Here is a 22363-nt window from a genome sequence, read left to right on the forward strand (position 1 = left end):
TGGAAGGCAGGTAACATTCGCGAGATGTAGAATATGCAAAAATAAGTTATCTGCGAAATCATCTGGTGGAACAGGACATTTGAAGCGGCATGCCGAGGCTTGTGCAAAGAAGCAAGGAATCCAACTACGACAGCAACAACTACTACTAAATCCTGATGGTACGGTACGTACGTGGGAGTATGATCCTATGGTAGCTCGAGAAAATCTTGCCCGTTTAATTGCTAGACAAGATTTACCCTTGAACTTTGGTGAGAGTCCTGCATTTGAAAATTACATAAAAAATTCTCATAATCCTAGGTTTCAAGCTGTTAGTAGACAAACCACAACCCGTGATTTGAAAAATGTCTATGACAAAGGTTATGAATCACTGAAGGAATTATTTAGTACATGCACCTTTTCTGTCAGTGTCACCTCAGACATATGGAGTAGTAGGGCTAAAGAGGATTACCTTAGTGTAGTTATACATTTCATTGATGATGATTGGCAAATGCAAAAAAGAGTTCTTGGCTTAAGGTTAATTGATGTTTCACATACTGGTGAAAATATAGCAGAGAGAATTCGAGAGGTTATTGATGAGTTTAACCTTGCAGATAAAATTTTTGCTGTAACAATGGATAATGCATCTGCAAATTCTAGGGCCATGGAAATTCTACAACCATTATTTTGTATTTATGCTCAATCATTTCTTCTGCATCAGCGTTGTGCATGCCATATCATTAATCTAATTGTTAAATGTGGGTTTAAGAGAGTTAATGTACACATCGACGCTGTTCGTCAAGCAATCACGTGGTTAACTGCTTCAAACCCACGGATTGCACAGTGGAAAAGGTATTGTTGTGCATCGGGTGAGCCCCCACGTAAGTTTTTAACCGATGCAGACCATCGGTGGAATGCCACTTATTTTATGTTAAAGGTTGTATTACCTTACAAGGATTTACTTACTGTTTTCCTTCAAACACGTAATGGCCCAAAAAACAGTGACGGCCAGCCAATACTGACTGATCATACCTGGCACATTGTTGAAAGGTTCAATCAATTTCTTGAAACGTTTCATGACTGTACTCTCTTCTGTTATCTCAAGTATATTATCCAACAGCTAATTTAATTTTGCATAATATTCTTGAAATTGCCACTTTGTTGAAAGAGTATGAAAATGATGACCTTTTAATGCCCGTTGTCTTTAATATGAAACAAAAATATCTTAAATATTGGAAAGACATCCCCATGTTGTATTCTTTTGCATTTATTCTTGATCCTAGGGGAAAATTACGGGGATTCCTCAATATTCTTTCACTTATTGGAGATATTATTAATGTTGATTATTCTACCTATTATGCTGATGTCAAAACTAAATTCTATGAGGTATTTCGAAAGTATGAATTAAAGTTTTAGTGAGATCGCTTGCAAAGACCCCCACCTGTCCTTGCAGCAGGTAAGAAAAAATTACAGTGGAGCAGAATTTGGGGCGGTTCATCTTCTAGCCATGGTGGTGGTACCAGTTCATCAGCAGCAAGTGGGGACGCTAGATCGCATGGTCCTGCCGAAGAGTTGTCCAACTATTTGGATAGTGATGCCATCAGGCATGAAACGTCAGACTTCAACGTACTCGGGTGGTGGAATGATCATAAGATGTCATATCCTGTGCTATCAAAACTAGCACGGGATGTGTTGACGGTGCCCGTATCTTCGGTATCCTCCGAATCAGCCTTCAGTCTATGCGGAAGAATTATCGAGGATAGGAGAACAAGTCTGAGCAGCGATCATGTGGAAATACTATTAAGCGTCAAAGACTGGGAACTTGCTGCAGAACATGCCCAATACACTGCTGACAACCAAGAATTGGCCGCACAGTTCGAAAACCTTTATTTAGATGACGAACAATTAGGGTAGCTAGTTTATATTTTTTAAGTATTGACCTGTTGGCTGTACTCTTTTCTTTGTCATGGTTTTCTCAAATATGAGTTTTTACATGACAAAGTTTTTAACGAGGCAGCATGTATCATGTAAACATCAATAAAGGTCATTACTCTTTTTCCCCATATTTTTCTAATATTTTTCTAAGTCTAATTATTTTTCTATTTTTCTCCAACTATCTATTAATTTTCTCTTAGCTTAGTTAACTTTCGGACCTTTCTCTTTGATTTGAATTGTTCCACTGACAGAGTGACAGGCGATAGACACACGGACAGAGGCAAGTCACTGAGTCAGCATTCAGCAAGTCCAGCGCCACGTGTCGCCCTTCGGCCGGCCGGTCCCACGGCCCCGGCCGCTCGCTCCCGCGTGCCGCGTCCAAATTTTCATCCGCGCGCGCCTTGTCGGCATTGTCACCTTGCCAGCTTGCCTGCAGCCGATCATGCCAACGGGCCGACCACGACCCATGGGCCATTGACGTGCCCGTGCCGGCATGGTACGGCACGACGTTCCCTCGGGCCGTGCTTGGGCCGGGGAGTAGGCACGTGGGCCGGCACGGCACGGCCCGCTACAGGAGTCGTGCCTAACGGGCCGTGCCCTAGCGGGCCGTGCCGCGGGCGTGCCCGTGCCGTGCTGGGCCGGGCCGCCCGTTTGGCTAGGTATAGATCCACCCAATCCTGGACTGGTGGTGTTTCCCCCGGGGAAATCCCTACACACGTGCCGAAGGAGGCCTTAGTGATCGTGGTAGTAACTTATGTTATGCGGTTTTAATTAGGAATAATGATACCTGGATCAGTATGATATCATGTATACGTATGGAGGAGAACCATTTTATGCTAAATGAAATGGCGAAACATTACCAGTAGCAGCTAGTAACATTTATTGAATATAATCTTTTACTTAAGCCATGTGTCGCGCAGTCTTTTTTGTCTGATGTGTTCAATCTATTTTGCGTGGTGCAACTACGCGCGGCTACAGCACTTCTAGTACTCCTACAATATATCCTATAGCAATAAGAAAAAAAATGCCCAATACATTCTTGTTAAAAAAAGGTAACGGCTTTGTGCCATTACAGGGGGGATTGAATCGAACTTTTAACATTTGAACCGATGAATGCCATACGCCCCTTCTTCCATCTAACAAACAACAACGATCTCCATGAACCCTGATGTTATATGTGGCTGTATACAACCAGGTTGTTGTAGAGGCCGGATTTTTCCCATTATCAATGTGGTACGATGATGTGTTTAGCCCGTAGCAACGCTATTTCGATGATGTGTTTAGCCCGTAGCAACGCTACTTACCTGGAACCACTCTCTTTGATTTATGACATGATCCATGTTGAATTACCGATGTATTTGGGGGGGGGGGGGGATGAAAAACGGTCGGAAACGGTAGCATCTCTTCGGAAACGATGCTCCGAAACGGTAGCATCTCTTCGGAAACGATGCTCGATCTTATCATTTAGACTACTCAATGTCGACATTAATACGATACAGAAACAAATTAGAAAAAAAACAAAATTTTTAAATAGCCAAAAATACAAAAATAGCACGGTCGGAAACGGCGCTAAGTCGATCGAGAATTTCCGAGACCGTTTTCACCCCCTATATTGGTACCATCAATTTACTAATTTCAAGCCTCCGACTATTTTGTTCTGTTTGGTTGGTACCACATCAATCAATACCGAATACTTTTATTTCTGTTTGCTTGGTTATAACACATCAATCTGACTACTTCTGAAATATAACAATACTTTTATTTCTGTTTGCTTGGTTAACACATCAATCTGAGTACTTCCGACATATGCCAGAGAACTGAAGAGACATCAAGATCAAAGAGGGATCCTCTTCCGCGGGAAGAGGGATGGTAGAAACAAAACAAAGGAAATAATATATTCGAGACCAGATTTCCATAGGAAATAATATATTCCAGTACCGATTACTCTTTGATAACCCACAATCCGAACAATACTAGAGTTTCATTATAGATAGCTAGCTAAGCATAAGGAACAACTCTAACAAATTTGGACAACGAACAGACCAAATTAAATATTGAACGACGGACTTAAACTAACCAGACCACACCTACATGAGCTTAAGATACTACTAGTACTAGTTCCGCACGGATGAATCATAAAAACCGTAGTTTAACACTTTAGCATACTCCTGCTGGGTATATCTCTGGAGGTTGGTTGGTACGGACTCGGCCAGAAGTGGGCGGCTAATCAAGCAAGATCACACCCCGGCCACGGCCACCGCGGCCGCCCCGGCCGCCACGGCCACCACGACCGCGACGACCGGCACGGCCCCCACGGCCGCCGTCCCCGCCGCAGCCGCCGTCCCCGCCGTGGCCACCGCCGAGGCCGCCGTACCCGCCGTTCCCGCCGCGGCCGGGGATACCGCCGGGGCCGGCGTCCCCAGCGGGGCCACCTTGTCCGCCGTACCCGCCGGGGCCGGCGCGCCCGCCGTCGCCACCATTCCCGGCGCGTGGTACTCGTGGAGGCCGGTCGTCACCGACGTCGCCCCCGGCGCCGCCGTCGCCGCCGTAGCCCCATGCGCCGCCATCGGCGCCGTCGCCCCCGTTACCGCCGTCGCCGCCGTAGCCGACGTAGCCGACGAAGCCCACGTCGCCGCCGCAGCCCCCGTCGCCGCCGTATCCCCCGTCGCCGCCGTAGCCTCCGGCGCCGCCTGGTCCGCCGCGTCCACGGCCGCCGCGACCGCCGCGACCGCCGCGACCGCGGCCTCCGGGCTGGCCTGGCTCTCCCGGTTGGCCATGCACCGGAAACCTTCCTCCAAAGTGAGCAGCCATCCTCTGATCTGAGTAAGCAGCGGCGCTAGTTTTTTTTTTTTTTTTAGCGAGTTGGGGTAGAGGCGGAGAGAAAGGTCAGGGCAACAGGATTTTATAGTCTGGTAGGAGGGGAGGAGGGGTAAACCCTAGTCCAATTCGGGATTTCTGTTGATTTTATTTATTTATATACTTTTTTTATTGAAAAATTACAAAAATAAAAAATAGAATACCCGTTTCGGAACAGCTATCCATCTGCTGACAGATTTTGTATGGCTTAGTCTTACACATTTTTTTTTTACGGTCGGATGTATTTGAGATTTACGCTACGCTGAGATTCGTGCATGGCATGAGAAACAAAAACTCTTACACGTACCAGGACTCGAATCCATGATTTTTAACTCATCCCTTTCACTGAGCTAACTTGTTTTTATAGTTACTTACACTATAACTATATATTAATTACATATGTAATTTTAGTGTATTTATGATGTAAGTCTGAAAATTACATATGTAATTTTAGTGTATTTACGATGTAAGTCTGAAATCTACTTGCCCATTTGAGCCCACGTAAGTTTTAGATTGTCCACGTGGCTCGTTTGTTTGTTTTTTTGTTTGTTGTTTATGTATATTGATGCCATCCGTTAGATGTTAATCTAAAGGGTAAGAAATCTGCATGACCTATATCTGTCTCATGATGTATATACAGGCAGTCCCTAAAAGTTTTGCATACCTATACTCTCCTTCCGTCCTACAGTAAGGATGGAGAAGAATATTTCTGTAATTTTTTTTCCATTATTTGTTTCCTAAATTGGCGGAAGGAACATTTTTTTTTAAAAAAAACATTCATTCTATTATTTATTTTTGAAATTTTTAACAGAAAAACATTTAATAAAAATGATTCCAATTTCCTTTCAGCCGCAGCCCGGGATCCCTGCCTATTATCCGAGAGACCTGCCCCAGGCAAAAAAATAATTTCATGGGCCAACTTTTCTTCAATTTTGCTATATATTTGTCGACAGATTTTTTTCTTAAAAATTTAACAGATGTAACCAAAGTATACAACTATAGTGTAACTACAATGTAATTTGCATCTAACTTTCACGTAATTTTGAACCGTTAGATTTGTTTTAAGATTTGTGCAAGTGGAGAAGAAAAAGAAACTCACTGCACGCACATAAGTAAGAGGATTCTGTCAATGAATGATACTCGGGGACCGGATGAGTAGAGTACTAGGGTACGTTGGAACAAGGGTCTACGTAGTACGATATCAAGCAGACAAAAGACAAGGATTATACTGGTTCAGGCCTCTTGTCAGGTAATAGCTCTAATCCAGTTTATATGGTATTTATGATGATGAGAACAGATTACAACGAGAGTAGTCGAATTAGATGATACCGACGAGATTGTAGTCGAGGAATTCGACGAGATCTCCCAGCGACTTGGCTCCGCGTACTCCGGCTTCGTAAACTATGGTGGGTGTGTTGGCGATAGAATTGAATGCCTTTCACCGCTCCCTGGGGTCCCTTTTATACCGTGGATCATCTTGACCCCAAGAAAGATTTGTGGATATTTGATCTGGTACGGTATAACAGAAGCTCTATCCCTTTCGAGTAGGACTTTGGAAAGAGATATTTTCCATAATTTGAAGCGGATTCCATACGATATTCATGGGGATGATCTGTGTATGTGAAGGTATATCTTATCGGTATATTTCATAAGTCGTAGGATAGAAGGTATGCCTTATCCGTAACCCTGACATATTCGTTTACATGATCTCCATTTTCACCGAAATAGCATGTTATGAAGAGATTTTTGAAAGTTACATGTAAGTTATAGTGTACTATCACGATTGTACTTTAATTACATCTGTAAAATTTATAGTAAAAAATTTATCGACAAATGTATAGGTGATCCCATTGTAACGGGATATACTATTATTTTCAACTACTATTGTGTATTATTGTTATATATAATATGTGTTCTAAAGGGTGATATGTTTTTTTTCTTTCACACTCCAACTTGCTCGACTTGTAAACAGATGGTCGTAGGAATTTTGACCGAATTTACAGCAGAATTATTTTTACTTTTATATTTTTATTAAAATATTTAAAATTATTTTTGTTTCAAAAACTTACAAATCTAAACGCCTCACGCAGTCCTAGATGGCTTTTAAGAAAAACACCCTTTCGAAAAGCGTTAATGTTCTAAATGTAGCTTTCTTCGAGTCTTTTCACCATTCACCAAAGTAGCCTCATGCGTCGTACACTCAAACATAACAAATCTCTTAACTTGTTTGTCCTGTTTGCTAATGCTGAAACAACTACAAACTACAACTTGCTCTCTTTTTTTTCTCGTTAGTACGTTTTTTAAACTGTTAAGTAGTAGATTTTTTGAGAAAAAAATATGTATAAATTGTTTAAAAAGATCAAATAAATCCATTTTTAGTTTATAATAATTAATTAATCATGTGCTAAAAAGTTTTCTCGTTCCTAAAGCGGTTGAAGGAACGCAGCAATTGGCATTGCTATCTCTGTTTCCAGCATAGATTTATGCGTAATTCTCTGGCATATCTTATACTTTTTATCATAAAATAAATCAATTTTTAATCTAGAAATCTTATTACTCCCAATATCCCTTATATATAGATACGCCCATATTTTCCTATAACTAATACCGTACCCAATTTGAATAAACAAGGAGGAATAATTTTATAAAGTTGGTTTTTTATCTAGTTCATTGGTGGTATCATTTTACGTTGGAACATTTTTTTAGAGTGTTTTTTTTAACTCGGAGAAGTGCGAGGACCGATGCTTAGATTGGGGAAGAGAAGGACGTCCCTTATCATAGCAAAGATAAGAGATACTACAGTTCTTTTTCTCTCACCATTAAAGCAGTCTTGGGATGAAGGGTTTGATTGTGTATGTTTGGAAGGGAGGTTTTGGGTGGATAGGATATGGCGTCCCCTTTTTTTGTGTGTATGTGTTTGGTTGGTGGGCGAGGTGGGATACAATGGCCTGGAAGGGAATATTCCCATTGGATGCAACCGGGCGAGCGCGGTGAGCGGTCGCGTCACCCCATGGAGAGGGGGGCGACAACGATGAAGATGTGTTGTGGCTGATGCGGGAAGTGAGCGCCACATCAGCGGGAGGAGGGAGTAGCGTCGAGCCCGGAGATCCGGAGCAAAAGATGAGCGTGACGGCTGCAACAACGACGCCCGACCGGTGCGACGACGACGATGCTAGCCCGGCGGCGACGACAACGATTCACTGCTGCTGGTGCGGGAAGAGGACGTGGCGGTGTGCCCGAAGATCTGGCACGAGAGATGAGCGCAGAGGCGACGATGCGAGCCCGGCCGATGACGACGACAATGATGACGATTCGTTGTGGCCAGTGTGGGCGGCGAGCACTGCATTGATGGGAAGAGGGAGCAGTGGTGAGCCTAAAGATTTGGCGCGGGAGGCTTGCGGCGGTGGCAAGCCCGGAGATCTACCCTACTTTTTTATTTTTCCTTTTATTTTTATTTTTCTTGTTTTCTTTTTTCTCTGTGTATTTATAATGGAGGTAGTGGTGTAAAATTGTTGGGAGGAGTTTGATGGGGGTATATCACCATATTAAGTGAAAGGTAACCACACCAACAAATCCACCTTACTCTCTCCAACCAAAGAAAAATTTGGATCATCAAATCCACCTTCATTCCGTTGACCAGACAAAAAAAATTCACCATATCCATCCAACCAAACAAAAAATTGAATCACCATATCCAGCAAAATATGAGCGGCCATATCACATCCACTTTTGACAGTGAACCAAACGCACCTAATCATCAATTGTTGTCGAGCTGGCAGCTTGGCTGCTACAGTACGTGATTGGATCACTTGTCGTGGTTAAACTTGAAGATAAACGATCTCATCTTTTCGTTTATACTTATGCATATAAGCTAAAATTTAAATTTTTAACCTTAAATTTGGAGTTGATTTTAGGGTTTTTTCATCGTAGTTTATTTTTCGGCTTTTGCTTTTAGATTGTTATGAACATGTACGTAGAAGTTTTATTCAGAAATTATTTTTGCTTTGTAAATAGGTTGTTGCAAACGATGGGGCTGAAAAGTAGGGGTCCGGACCCCTAGAGTTAATTCCAACTCCAGCAGGTAGATTTGGCCAAATCTCTGCCATCTGCTGTTCTCTGAGGCTGAGATGAAGCCACCTCAATTTCAACTATTTTTTTTCTTCTGAGAAATTATTTCATCTAATCTTTATAACTAACAATTAGTTGTCCAAAGAAAGAAGATATATAGTGATTTTTGGCATAGTGATTCCAGTTCCCGGCCAACATTTTTTTTTCGCATAAGAATGGCTTTATCTCTATTATATAAAAAAGAAATATTGTATACTATTAACAAGGTTCTGTTAACAGTGAAATTTGGTGTTTTTGCATCAACAGGTTCTCTTGTGTTATTATATGTATACGAGGAAACATTCCGTTGGCACATTATTGTTAATTTTGAAGAAGAGAACATGTATACTCCGTTAACTTGGTTGCAACGTTATCATTGCTAAATGTTAAGAAAATAATTTTTCCTTTAAATCCATGTGATTAACTGAATTAATTAGGAGACGTGGCTTGTTATCAGCCGTAGAAAAAAATAGATGGCAGAGATTTAGCTAAATCTAACCGGTGGAGTTGAAGCCAACTCTAGGGGATCAAACCTGAAAATTAGGATTTTACCGAGGAAGAAAAGATCCAGTGAAGATTGTCTGCAGTACTGCTGATGCAGTAGCAGACACTGACGTGTGGGCCCGGACCCATATGTCAGCCACTGCTACCGCTCACCTACAAGCATTCTCAGCGCTGTGGGCCACACGTGCTTCACGTCCATATGTTGCAATTGACAAAAAGTCACTCGCTGATCCAAATGCTCCACGCAGAGAGAGGTTCTAGTTTCATTGAATTTGCTTTAGGCTCGTAATTCGACTTTCATCGTTATGGATTGGTACCAAACCATGATTAAGTCCTAGGTAAGCGGACTTTGGGGAGATTATATGAGTAAATGCCTGAACCAAAATATGTCATTGTTATGGGAGCTTGTACTATTAAGGGGGAATATTCAATACGGATTTGTTGGCAACTTTTTGTAACAAGTTGACAACCACGATCGCAGCACCTAAAGCTTTGCGGTGATAGTAGAGTCGCCAACCACCCTAATCTAGTAAGCACTAGATCAAGATGGGTTTTGATAAGCTAAACCGGCTAGCAAAGCCGATCTAGATGAAACCGTAGATAACTACCCATCTGTCAAGGGATAACCCTCTCTAGCGGGTGGTCGTGAGAACCTCCTTTGTGAGTTCGGCCGGTGGACCGGGCACAACGATCAGGAGCGTGACTTTGCTCTAGGTGGAGTGGGTGAAGTGGAAGGCAAACGAATTCGAAACGGGGGATTATCCAGGTTCGGGCTACAGAGAAGCGTAACACCCTACTCCTGTGTGTGGATTATCTTGAAGTGGTTACAAGGGAGCTCAAGCTCAAGAGAAACTATCAGCTAGTCTTCTCCTAAGGTTCAAGCTTCTGGGAGTCGTCCCCCTGCTCGGTGGGCAAGGTCCTCCTTTTATAGTCCAAGGGCATACCACATGCACCGCCTCCATACGTCTCTTTCCCAAAGAGGGGCCTACCTCAACCTGGTGGGACCGCTACCCATGCCTTAGGCAAAAAGTAAGGCGGCCACGCGATCCCAGGCGGGGCCCAGCGTCGTCCTCCGCCTAACACGGGGGACATTCCTTGTCATTCCCTCATAAATTCATGGAGACTTTTGTAGGCTTGGTGCGTGGGATACATCGGTCCAACATCGATCCCCTGCCATCGATGGGACGGGGCATACCTGCCCCCTGTAACATCCTGAAAATTCAATACAATAAAAATCACTAAAATTTTGAACTTTTTAAAACTTTTGCATCATGCTGGTTGTTATGATTGCTATTGCTTGCCAAACCATAAATGATCACAAAGAAAGTAAAGTAAGGATCGATATTTAAGCAATAGATATAATTTATGAGAATATATTTAATCCTACAAACAATTATGCACAAGATAGTAAAGTCAAATATTAATTTCTATTACAAATTACAAATCAGGTATTAGATATTCGAACCATGATTGATAGCTTGATGTCACAATTAGCTAAAGAAATAGTAAGATTAAATCTAATTCATTTGAATCGAATCTCACATGAAATATAAGAACACATGAAATGATGATCACCACTATAGTGATCGTGTTTATAAATAAGTAATTCACCGGAATATATAGATTGATACTTGCAACATGTCGCCGAGTTACTCATGACAGGAAAATCACTCATATAAAATAATGGTCATATAAATAAATTAATCCTTATATATAAACAAGAATATGTGAGTGTTTAAAATTAGATTAATGTTGTACCGAGTCTTAATATACTATTTATAGAATAAATAGATTCAACCTATCCGTGTAAAATATATTGCTATAAGTTCATTCAATGTGCTATTGTAATAATAAGGGCCACACTAGGATATTTTAGAACCCTCAAAGCCTCCAAAATTATCTAGGCTAATTTTAGAATTAGACCTCATTTAAATAATACAATAGAAAAATATATATAAGAATAAAATATGGGTAATATTAAAATTTGGTAAACTTTCATCTAAATTAAAACATATATTGGGTAAACCTCATTTATGTAAAATTAGGATTTATAGAATGAAATTTATACAAGGGATAAACTAAAATCGGGTTAAATAGAAAATGGCACTGTTCATTGCGCCTAAGGTGTTCGATGTGGTCCCTAGCCTTCCCCCTCCTCTCCCACCTCTTCCCCTAGCCGCCCCGAGCCCGTCCATCGCGTCGCCGCTGCCGCGCCGCGTCGCCGTCGTGTCGCCGTCATCACGCGCCGCGCGCCATCGCCGTCGCTATCGTCGCCGTTGGCCTCGCGCCCCGTGCCGCCGCCTCGCGCCCCGAGCCGCCGTGCGCCGTCGCCATCGTCGCCTGCCGCCGCGCCACTGTCGCCATCGCCATCTCATTGCCGCGGCCGCGCCATCGCCGTCGCGTCCTGCCCCGCGCCGCGCGTGCATCACATCGCCGCCTCGCGCCGTGCGACACCACTGCCGCGCCGTCGCCATCGAAGTCCCGTCGCCGCGCGCGTCCCATCCCGCTGCCGCGCCGCGCGCCGTCTCGTCGCCTTGCGCCGCGAGCTCGCCGCCTCGCGCCCCGTGCCACGCTGCTCCCCCGAGCCCCGTGCCGCGCTGCTCCCCCGAGCCCCGTGCCGCCGCTGCTACCGCGCCGCGCCGCCCGTTCCATCGCCTCGCGCCGTCGCCGTTCGGCCATCGCGTCGCCGCTGCCGCTCCTCGCGCCCCGCGCCCTGCCGCGCCGCGTCGCCATCACATCGCCGCGTCGAGCCCCGCGCCACGCCACCCCGCCGACGCCATGAGGCCGCCGCCCCTCTTCCCTCTTCCCCATTATCTCTTTCCCCTTCCCTTATATAATCCCCCCCTATTCCCACTCTTTCCCTCCATCCTCACCTCCTCTCCTCTACCCACTCCACCACGTCGCCGCGTCATCGCATAGAGCCGCCGCGCCGTGCGTCGCCGCCTTGCGCCGCCGTCGCCGTCGTCGCCGCCACCGCCGCCGCCGGTGAGCCGTCTTTCTCCCCCCTTCACCTCGCGCCCACCGCCGTCGCCGCCCGGGGAGGCAAAGAGCCGAGAGAGAAAGAGAGAAACCGAGGGAGGGAGAAGCCGAGGAAGAGAGGAAGGAGCCGGGAGGGAGAGAAGAAAAGAAAAGGAAAAGAGAGAAAAAGAGAAAAAGAAAAGGGAAAAGAGAAAAGAAAAGAAAAAGGAAAGGGAGAAAAAGGAAAAGGAAATAAATAGGAAATTAGAGGGAGATTAGGGAAGTTTAGAAAATTTAAAATAATTAGAATTTAATTATAGATTAATTATAGTCGTAGAATTGCAAAATTTAATATAAATTATGGATTATTCTTGGTAATTTCTACAAGAAATCAATTCGCGGTAGTAATTTAGACGTAATTAATAACTAAACAAATAGATGAATTCTTATAGATTATTATAGATTATTTTTGGGTAAACCCTATAAGTAATCGATTCACGGTAGAAATTCGGATTTAATTACTAGGGATTTTAGCCGTGTATTATATTTAATCATTTAGTCATAGACTAAATTAAATCATATAATATTTCTAGGATTTCGTTCGATATTTAGCTCCGATTTGAGTGAAACTTGAACCTAAATTCATCTAAATTCATAAGCTTTCCAATGATATATAATTCACTATTTGATAAAATATATTTATAAATATTAAATAATTAATATCAAGATGATGCATAATAGTCAACTTAAAAATATGTTAATAAATAAAATTAGTATTGTACAGTAGACTAGATGTAATAATATTTGTCTCTAACATGTCTTGCCACTATAACAACCACACAAACTAATTTTATGTGATGTATCAAATGAATGGATGTATAGGAAAATACTAGTACTTATTTAATATTCGATGGCCATATAATTAAATCCATGGCTTATAGGTTATTTAAATCAAGTGTAGCCTTATGATTATGCAACTAAAATATAAACACACATAGATGAATCTTTAACCTGTTTAGGAGAATAATAATAGAGCTAGATGTGGAGGAATCACTAAGTAAATTAATCGACGCAATACCATATAGAATAGCTTATATATGCCTAAATTGATTACCACTTATTAGTAACCCAATAGAACCAGTGCTTAAACTTGTCGCATCACATATACAATATCACTCATAGAAACTAGCTAATGTATAATTAAACTACAATATATTCAGGAATCACTTGGAGCATTGGGTAGTACACTTTCTAAATAAGCTCATGTACAGTAGGCGACCAAAACCTTATACGTTGTTGCACACATATATTGTACATCCCATTATAGTTACACAATTAATTTATCTTTTTCATATATTAAACTGGGGAGTATATAACAAACATGAATAGTACCTCATATGTTCATAGTTCAATTGTAACTCCGGATTGTTCATTAAGAGATAATATGTAACTATAATATTATAAACTTCCCGAATTTAACATATAGAGCATGGATAATTATTAACCTTTTATAATTTATTGTGACAAGTAAAATATGTTCATAATCAAAGTAAAGCTTCCATCAATAAAATAAATAATACAAATGATTCACTGTAATTATTTGATTGATCCTAAATCCATCTAACAACATAACCTCTAGTATATGACTGTCCTATTTAGATAGATGCATGCTTAGCCATAATCCTTCCATAAGCCATTTGATAGACTAAACCACCGATTAGCCAAATATATATGTATCCCATAAATGCTATGATGGTTAACTCCTAAATAGGCCACGTTGACAATAGAAAGATTAAGAAACCTTAGCCCCTAGCGTGGTTGGGATCCATTAGCAAACACGAATAGTACATTTTGTTGCGCATATTTGATTGTTGTTTGAATATTGGTTTTTCTCGCGTATTATAGACCTTGTGTATCGGTTAGTCGTGAGGCAACGTCTGCAACTTCCAGGAGGTGAAGGTTGATCAAGATTATATCAATAATAAGGATTATCCTGAGCAAGGCAAGTCATCACTATTCCTTGAACATGTTGATCCTAATTGCAAAAAAAAAATTGTTTTGTTTACAAATAAAATTGCATGCAATGATGAACATCCTACTTGTGATTATGCCATGCCTTGATTATTGCTAACCCTTAAATCTTTGTAACCATGTTTACGTATGAGTCCCTAGTCAACTATGACAATTGCTTAGAAATGCTATTCTAGAATCATTTATAGTCATATTTATCAAATGCTATATGCTTGGGGCAATTACCTTTGGGAAGGTAATTGAGATGCGGCATGTGGAGACATAAGCGCCACATTGCCATTATGTTGATGACATGATTTGTGAAAGGAGAAATAAAATTAAACAATGGTTTTCGACTGGGGCGGACAGAGGATTTGGGTGGTATCTGGGAAAGGCTAGTACCGTCCCCGGTCAATTAAGGACTGAGCCATGAAGTTAAGCATGAAACGACCCCCGTACAACCGTACTTCTCGAATGGGTATAGACCTAGCGGATTAGATAGCCGAGCGGAGGCAGTATCCCTGCATAGATGGTTCACCCCTGAGTGAGGCAGGTGCACTACGGTGGGACAGCCGTTGAGGTAGGGCCGAGAGGCGTGCCCTACATCGGTGTCGCCATTGGTAGGACTGCCATGAGTGTGTGAGAGAGAGAACTTAACTTGAACCATAATTTAATATGCGTGTGAGACTTCTCTTTCCCGGGAGCGCCAGAACTCCTCTCACTGCTAGAAACATGGACGCCTAGAGTGCATGAGGATTTAAGTTCATGGAGCGGGTACTGCCAATGCGAGGTTATCGAAAAGCTTTGCCGTGACGCGTCTCATGTGTTGGGACGAGGCTCATGTGTTGGGCAGTCGCGGAGTGCGGGTAAAGTGTACATCCACTGCAGTGTGAGTAAACCAAATCTATTCGAATAGCCGTGCTCGCGGTTATTGAGCACCGGGACATGTATTACACTTGGCTAGACTCTAAATTCTTTAACTTGTGTGGGATGGGATATTGCATGATGATTTTTATGCTGATGGAGCCACTTCCTGAGAGGCGGGAATGTGGGCGTCCTCAGAAAACCATGACGATTCAATGGCGGGAAGCTATCCTTGGGATCACAATGGATGGTGGACAGAACCGTCGTTGTTTAAAGTGAACACTGGTACTAAAATTTGATCAGTCGATGCTAGGTTTTAGGCTTGTGAAAAGAATTGTAAAATTAGCTTTATGCAAAAGAACCTGAAGCCATTCCTTGAAATACCCTCTATCATATGCATTGTTGTTGTGGTGGCTTGCTGAGTACGGTTGGTACTCACCCTTGCTATTTATATATCTTTTAGGAGAGTGTTGAAGAGAAGCCCTTGTCGGTACACTTGCGTATCCCACAAGATGATCGGAGAGCGGTCTTGTTCTAGGTCTCGTTCCCCAGTCGACTGCCTGTGGCATGTTAACCGGGCCCTTATATTATTTTGTCTTCCGCTGTTGTTCTCTAATAGTTGTTGGCCTACTTGGCCCTAATGTAAGTATTTAACTCTTTTAGCCTAAATTCATTCGTGATATGTTGTGATCCAACTATGTATGTGTGTACCAACTACTGATCCAGGGATTGGTACGGATAAACACAGAAGATTTCCGATTTCCAAAATCGGGGGTCTACACCCCCACGCCACTTGACACAGGGCGAGATGTGGGTGCGCTGCCACCCGTCCCATCCGCTGGTGGCCGGTCACAGCCCGGTCAAGGCGACTGGGGCACGTCCAATCGCTAAGCGGCACACAACCAGCCACGCCGCATTGAATGCGGCCTCGGGGTGGCGCAGCCCCTCGGGCCCGAGGGGTGCAACGAGCTACCCCGAGGCCCCTAGACGAAGTTAGGCACCTCTTGGCCGTTCGTTGCCTACACGTCTGGCCTGGAGGGGCGTGCGACCACGTGGCCGGGGGAAAGGACTTGATTCCCTCAGCGTGGGTACCCCCGGACCCATATCACCGACACCGTCTCGTGGGCAAAACGGAAGGTTTTCAGGACAAACCTACAAAGAGGTGTCACACTCTCACAGCGGCGGCGAACGATTTACAGCGCAAATCGACAAAGATGGACAAACTAAACTAGAACTAGAAGCAAAAGCAAAATAACGATTTGATTGATTGATTATAGATTGATTAGTTACAATTGAACTGGCCATGTCTCTTATATAGGGGTTGGTTCTTCCCTCTACAGGCTGTCCTCCACGTCCAACTCGGGATAGAATCCAAAGGAAACCCGAAACATGCCTTCTTGAGCAAGGAAACCTCGAGACCCGACGAAACAGACCCGGACTCGGACTCTGCCGGTCAGACCGGCCACACACCGCCGGTTGACCGACCCACTATCGGTGGTCGGACCGGGGTCGGCCAGACCAGCCAAACAACGGCGGTCAGACCGGCCCAAGCAGAGGAAAACTGGCAGACTTCCAAACTTTGGTAATTTTCCCTATTTTATTCCTAAGTGCCAAATTTGGGTGTAAACACATGCCCCCTGTCTTTTTGATGAACAACGTGAATCTAAAAGCATAGAACATATTTTGGTCTTAGGGCGATAATTCAATTACCGGTCATAGAACCTCCTAAGTGCCTTGCCAAACACTCGGGAAGTATTTCTTCAAGTATTTCCCATTGATTGCTCGCTGAAAACGCTCTCCTTGAAGGGTTTCCAAAAAATATGCGTTCCCTCGAACAATGCCGTATACTTGATAAGGACCTTCCCAACTAGGAGACCACTTACCGAACTCTCTGAATCGAGTACCCAAAGGCAAAATTGTCTTCCAAACCAAGTCTCCAACTTGAAACAACTTTGCTTTCACTCTTTTGTTGTACGCCTTGGCCACCCTCTACTTCTCTTTCTCTATCTCTTCCAAACCTTTCAAACGCTTGTCGATGACTTCATCAAGATTATCTCCCATCAATGTCCTGTAATCTCCACTTGATAAATTATCTTGTTTGATATATCAAAGAGAGCCAAGATTCACCTCAACGGGCAAAACGGCTTCTTGACCATAAACCATCTCAAAAGGTGTGACTTTAGTGGCACCATGTTACATATCCTATGCGCCCACAATGCTTCAGAAAGCACTTCATGCCACTTCTTTGGGTATTCCTCAATCTTCTTTTTTACTAACTTCAACAACGTCTTATTACTTGACTCGGCTTGTCCATTAGCCCGAGCGTAGTAAGGAGAAGAACTCAACAGTTTAACACCATAAGATTCGGCAAAACTCTTCACTTCCTTAGACATAAAAGAAGCTACTTGATCCGTAGTCAATATTTGCGGAATACCGAATCTATGGATAATATGCTTCAAAATAAAGTCAATTACCTCCGTATGAGTCATATTCTTGAGCGGCACGGCTTCAGCCCACTTGGTAAAGTAATTCGTTGTAACTAGCATGAACCTATGCCCCATTGATGATGAAGGATAAATTTGACCAATGAAATCCAAAGCGCAACCTCGGAACGGCCATGGTTTGATGATAGGATTCAACACGGTGGCGGGCGCCAATTGAACATTGCCGAATCGTTGTCAATCTTCACATCCCCTATAATATTTGAAACAATCTTCAATCATCCTCAGCCAATAGAAACCCGCTCTCCTAAGTAAACAATTCATCTTATGGGCCGATTGATGAGTTCCACAAATTCCTTCATGCACCTCTCCCATTGCCACTTTAGATTGATCATCATCTAAGCACTTCAATAGAACTTCATCTATATTTCGGTGATATAAATCTTCATCAAGCAATGTATATTTGAGTGCTTGCCGCCGAATCTTTCGATCAACCTTAAGTGTAGGATCTTTCAAATATCTAATCAAAGGAATTCTCCAATTTTCTTCTGTTTTCTGGGCACAAATGTCCGAATTTATAATCAATTCGGCCTTTGAATCAATTGCATCGTGCCCCCCAGCTCTCTGCCCAACACCGATCAGATCGACCGTGCAAGGCCTGTCAGACTGCCCGAGGTGGCCGGTCAGACTGCCCCTGGTCACCGGTCAGAACGGCCGTGCAATGCCGGTCAGACCGCTCTGGTCTACAATTTTGCCAATTTCGCACAAAGGTTTAAAATCAAGCACCTGCTCTTCTAATATCAAAAATACTCCCCTCTTCACATTATAGCCAGATGCTTGTTGTGCTAAATCATTTACTTGAGAATTATCATGCCTAGCAATATGTCTAATAGCAAAATCATCAAAATTGGCAATAATATCCAATCATTGATCAAGATACCTATTTAGTGATCTGTCCAAACATTTGTAAGTTCCGGTAACTTATTGCACCACCAATTCCAAATCACTAAATGCTTCCATGTGCTTAGCTCCAACCATCTCCATCACTTGTAAGCCGAATAATAAAGCATTGTATTCGGCTTGATTATTTGTACAATAATACTCCAAACGAACCGATGACTCATAACACATGCCATTAGGTGAAAATAAAACTACTCCTATGCCTTGACCCTCCTTGCAAGAAGAACCATCAAAATAAATCTTCCAAGGTATAACTTCAACCAAGCAAACCTTTTCCTCATAAGCATTATCTACATAATAGTCTACTATAAAATCAAATATAATTTGGCCTTTCATATATTTTAATGGTTCATAAGCCAAATCATATTCAATCAAAGCATATGCCCACTTGCCAATTCTCCCGCTTAAAATTGGCCTTTGCAACATGTGTTTAATAACATCGGCTTGACAAGCAACTATGCATGTACTAGATAACAAATAATGAATCAATTTGGTACAAGCATAGTATAGGCATAAACAAAATCTCCCTATGAAAACATACCTCGTTTCGGCATGCAAAAGACGGCAGCTCAAATATGTAATGATATATTCCTTGCCATCTTCCTCTTGTGTCAAAACGGCACCAATGACTTTGTCTTCGGAAGCAATATATAACCGAAACGGCATTCCGGCTCTAGGCGCTCGCACCACAGGTGGAGTAGACAAATACTTCTTCAACCCCTCAGACACCTCTTGTTGTTTTGCCCCCAAAGTAAAATCGGCTTCTTTTTTCAAGCGAAGTATAGGAACAAAATCATCGATTTTACCCGCTAGGTTAGAAATAAATCCCCTTAGATAATTCACCTTACCTAGTAACTTTTGAACTTCTTTCTTGCATGTCGGCGCTTTGAAATCACGAATCTTTTCTATCTTCTTAGGATCAATCTCAACTCCTCTCTCATGCACCATGAATCCTAAATATTTTCCCGTCGACACACCAAAAACACACTTGAGTGGGTTCATCTTTAAACCATACCGGCGCATTCTCTCAAAAGCTAACCTTAAAACGGCCATATGTCCCTCCATGCCATCCGATTTGACAATAATATCATCAATATAGATTTCTAAGATAATACCTAGTAAATCATGGAAGATCAAATTCATTGCCATTTGATATGTTGCACCGGCATTCTTCAATCCAAAAGTCATAACCACCCACTCAAATAAGCCAATAAATCCCGGACATCTAAAAGGCGTCTTGTACATATCCTCCTCCGCTATAAAGATTTGATTGTAGCCGGCATTACCATCCAAAAAGCTATTCACCTTATTACTCGAGGCATCATTAATCATCATGTCGGCTATAGGCATAGGATATTCATCTTTTGGAGTAGCTTTATTTAAATCTCTAAAGTCTATGGAAACCCTTCTTCTCCACCGGGACTATACTAGATACCCACTCCGCATAACGACATGGCCTAATAAACCCCGCTTTCAACAACCGATCAATCTCCTCGACCCGGTCATATAGCAAAGAATTGAAATGTCGAGGTGGTTGTTTATAAGGCCTAAAACCCGGTTTAATTGGAAGCCGATGTTCGACAAGATCACGGCTAAGACCCAGCATCTCATGATACTCCCATGCGAAGCAATCCACATACTCCTTAAGTAGCTCGATTATTTTAACCTTATAATCAGCTCTCATGTTTTTGTTTACAAAAGTCGGCCTTGGCTTAGTTCCATCACCTATGTCTACTTCCTCCAAAGGATCGGCCGATGTAAACCCTTGACCAAGCTTCTCTACTTCATCAAAATCTTCAATGGTTTCACCAATATCGTTCTTTGTAGACCGATATTCTTGCACCCTCTTTTGCAACCACTCTAAATTAGCTTCTTTACTCATTACATAAAGTAATATGGCCTAACCGTGCTACACTAGCCAGCTTTACAGAGATAGGTATCAATTTGCCATCGGAAATACTAATAAAATCATAGCTATAAAGATCCATCCCCAATAAGCATTGAATATTCCCACTCAAATGTTGCTTTGGCCATTGCAACCTCAGCCGATGTATCCGCTTGAACAATTTCAATATCATCGCCGTCCCGTTGAATTAAACATTGATGCAAGGTAGAAGGCACACAAAAATTGGCATGGATCCAACAATGACCCAAAATAACATTGTAGTTACCTTGCACATCGACGATGTAGAAAGCGGTTGGTAATGTCTTGTTTCCCACGGTAAGCTCCACCGAAAAAATACCTTTCGCCTCCGTTGGTTCACCATTAAAGCCATTGAGAATCATGTTAGTCTTCTTCAACTCGTCATCTCCACGCCCCAACTTCTTGAACAACGAGTACGGCATCAAATTCACGGCGGCACCTCCATCTAATAGCATCCTAGAGACCAGCTTCCCATCAACATGACCTTTGAGATAAAGAGGCTTCATATGACGATTTGATTCATCGGGCTTCTCAAAAACCGCATCTTTAGGACCTAGTGAAAATTGAGCAACTTTGGCTTCATCCATAGCACAAGACTCCATAGGCAACATGCACACCATGTTGACATCCATGTCTTCCTTTGGAGATGATTCGTCCTTAGTAACCGATTGTTCTTCCTTCTCTTTTTGCACAACAACCGATTCTTCTCCCTCTATGGATTTACGCCTCCACACCTTTGTAGGCGGTGGTCGCAACTCGTTGAACCTTCTATCCCTCCGCTCTTTGGCTTCTCTCTGTTTTAATTCTTGGGCCCGAAGACGTTGCAACCTCCTCTTTTGGATAGTCGTCAAATACTTAGGCATCCACCTTGGTTTCGGCTCCGTTCCAGGAGGTAAATAATGTCCCCTGTTGATTCTACCCGAAGACAATGAAGCCCCCGAGCTACCCTTTGTAAACCTCTCATCAAACCAGCGCTGGAGCCCGGTCAGACCGGCTAGAAGGCCCGGTCAGACAGGCTTGAGACCGGCCGTAGGGCTGCGGTCCGACCGGCCAGAGGGCCTAGTCAGACTGGCCGACTGCGACAAGCTGGTCCTGGCTTCGGATTTGTTACTCGAAGACTCCCCAACTTCATCTCCAGATGGTACTGGCACATCATGAGATCCCACTTTAATAGTTATCACCTCCAAAGTCCTCGTCTCCACCTTAACGCGCTTTCCTTCCCTCTTTCCTTCATTGACCCGATTTTTAACATAAAACTGGCCATTGTTTGGTGAAGACAAATGCTCACAAGCTGGCCTCCTTGGTCCTCCCCATCCTAGGTTGTATTGCATTGGAGGCATATGATTGAACATTGGCGGTGTTGTCCCCCATGGCATGTAGAAAGGAAAAGGATAACCCGGTGGCGGCATTGGATAAGAACCCCATGATATGTAGGTGATTCCGACCGTCTTGGTGAATGACCAAATCGCTTCCTAGGAGGTGATCTTGGTCTTTTTCCTTTATTGCGAGCTTTCTCACCACCTTGCTTCTCATACTTACTCAAAAACATATCGATGGTTACTTTAGTCTTCTTAGGAGCTTTAGAACTTGAAGCTTCACTCCTATTCTCTTTCCAAACACCAACCTCTGGATTCTTTGGCACCATCATCTTTGGCCTAGGCTCTCAAATGATCACTCCTTTCCCTTTAGTAGATTCGGCTTGCTCCGGCCGAATCTACACCTTCTTATCAATGAAATTAATTGTGTTCACCAGAAAAAGATCACTATCAAGCTTCATCTTGGAACCATCGGTGAATTTCAATCGTCCTTCATCTATGGCCGATTGAAC

At 43.0% G+C, this 22363-nt stretch overlaps 1 protein-coding gene across 1 annotated transcript; it reads right to left on the reverse strand.

The window, feature by feature from the left end:
• Positions 1-4148: 4148 nt before the first annotated feature.
• On the reverse strand, positions 4149-4688 carry LOC136357427 (uncharacterized). Its single transcript, XM_066312682.1, has one exon. The coding sequence runs from the start codon at positions 4686-4688 to the stop codon at positions 4149-4151; it is 540 nt and encodes a 179-aa protein (XP_066168779.1).
• Positions 4689-22363: the final 17675 nt, after the last annotated feature.

The sequence above is a fragment of the Oryza sativa genome, chromosome 7 (genome assembly GCF_034140825.1).
Source record: "Oryza sativa Japonica Group chromosome 7, ASM3414082v1".
NCBI lineage: Eukaryota > Viridiplantae > Streptophyta > Magnoliopsida > Poales > Poaceae > Oryza > Oryza sativa.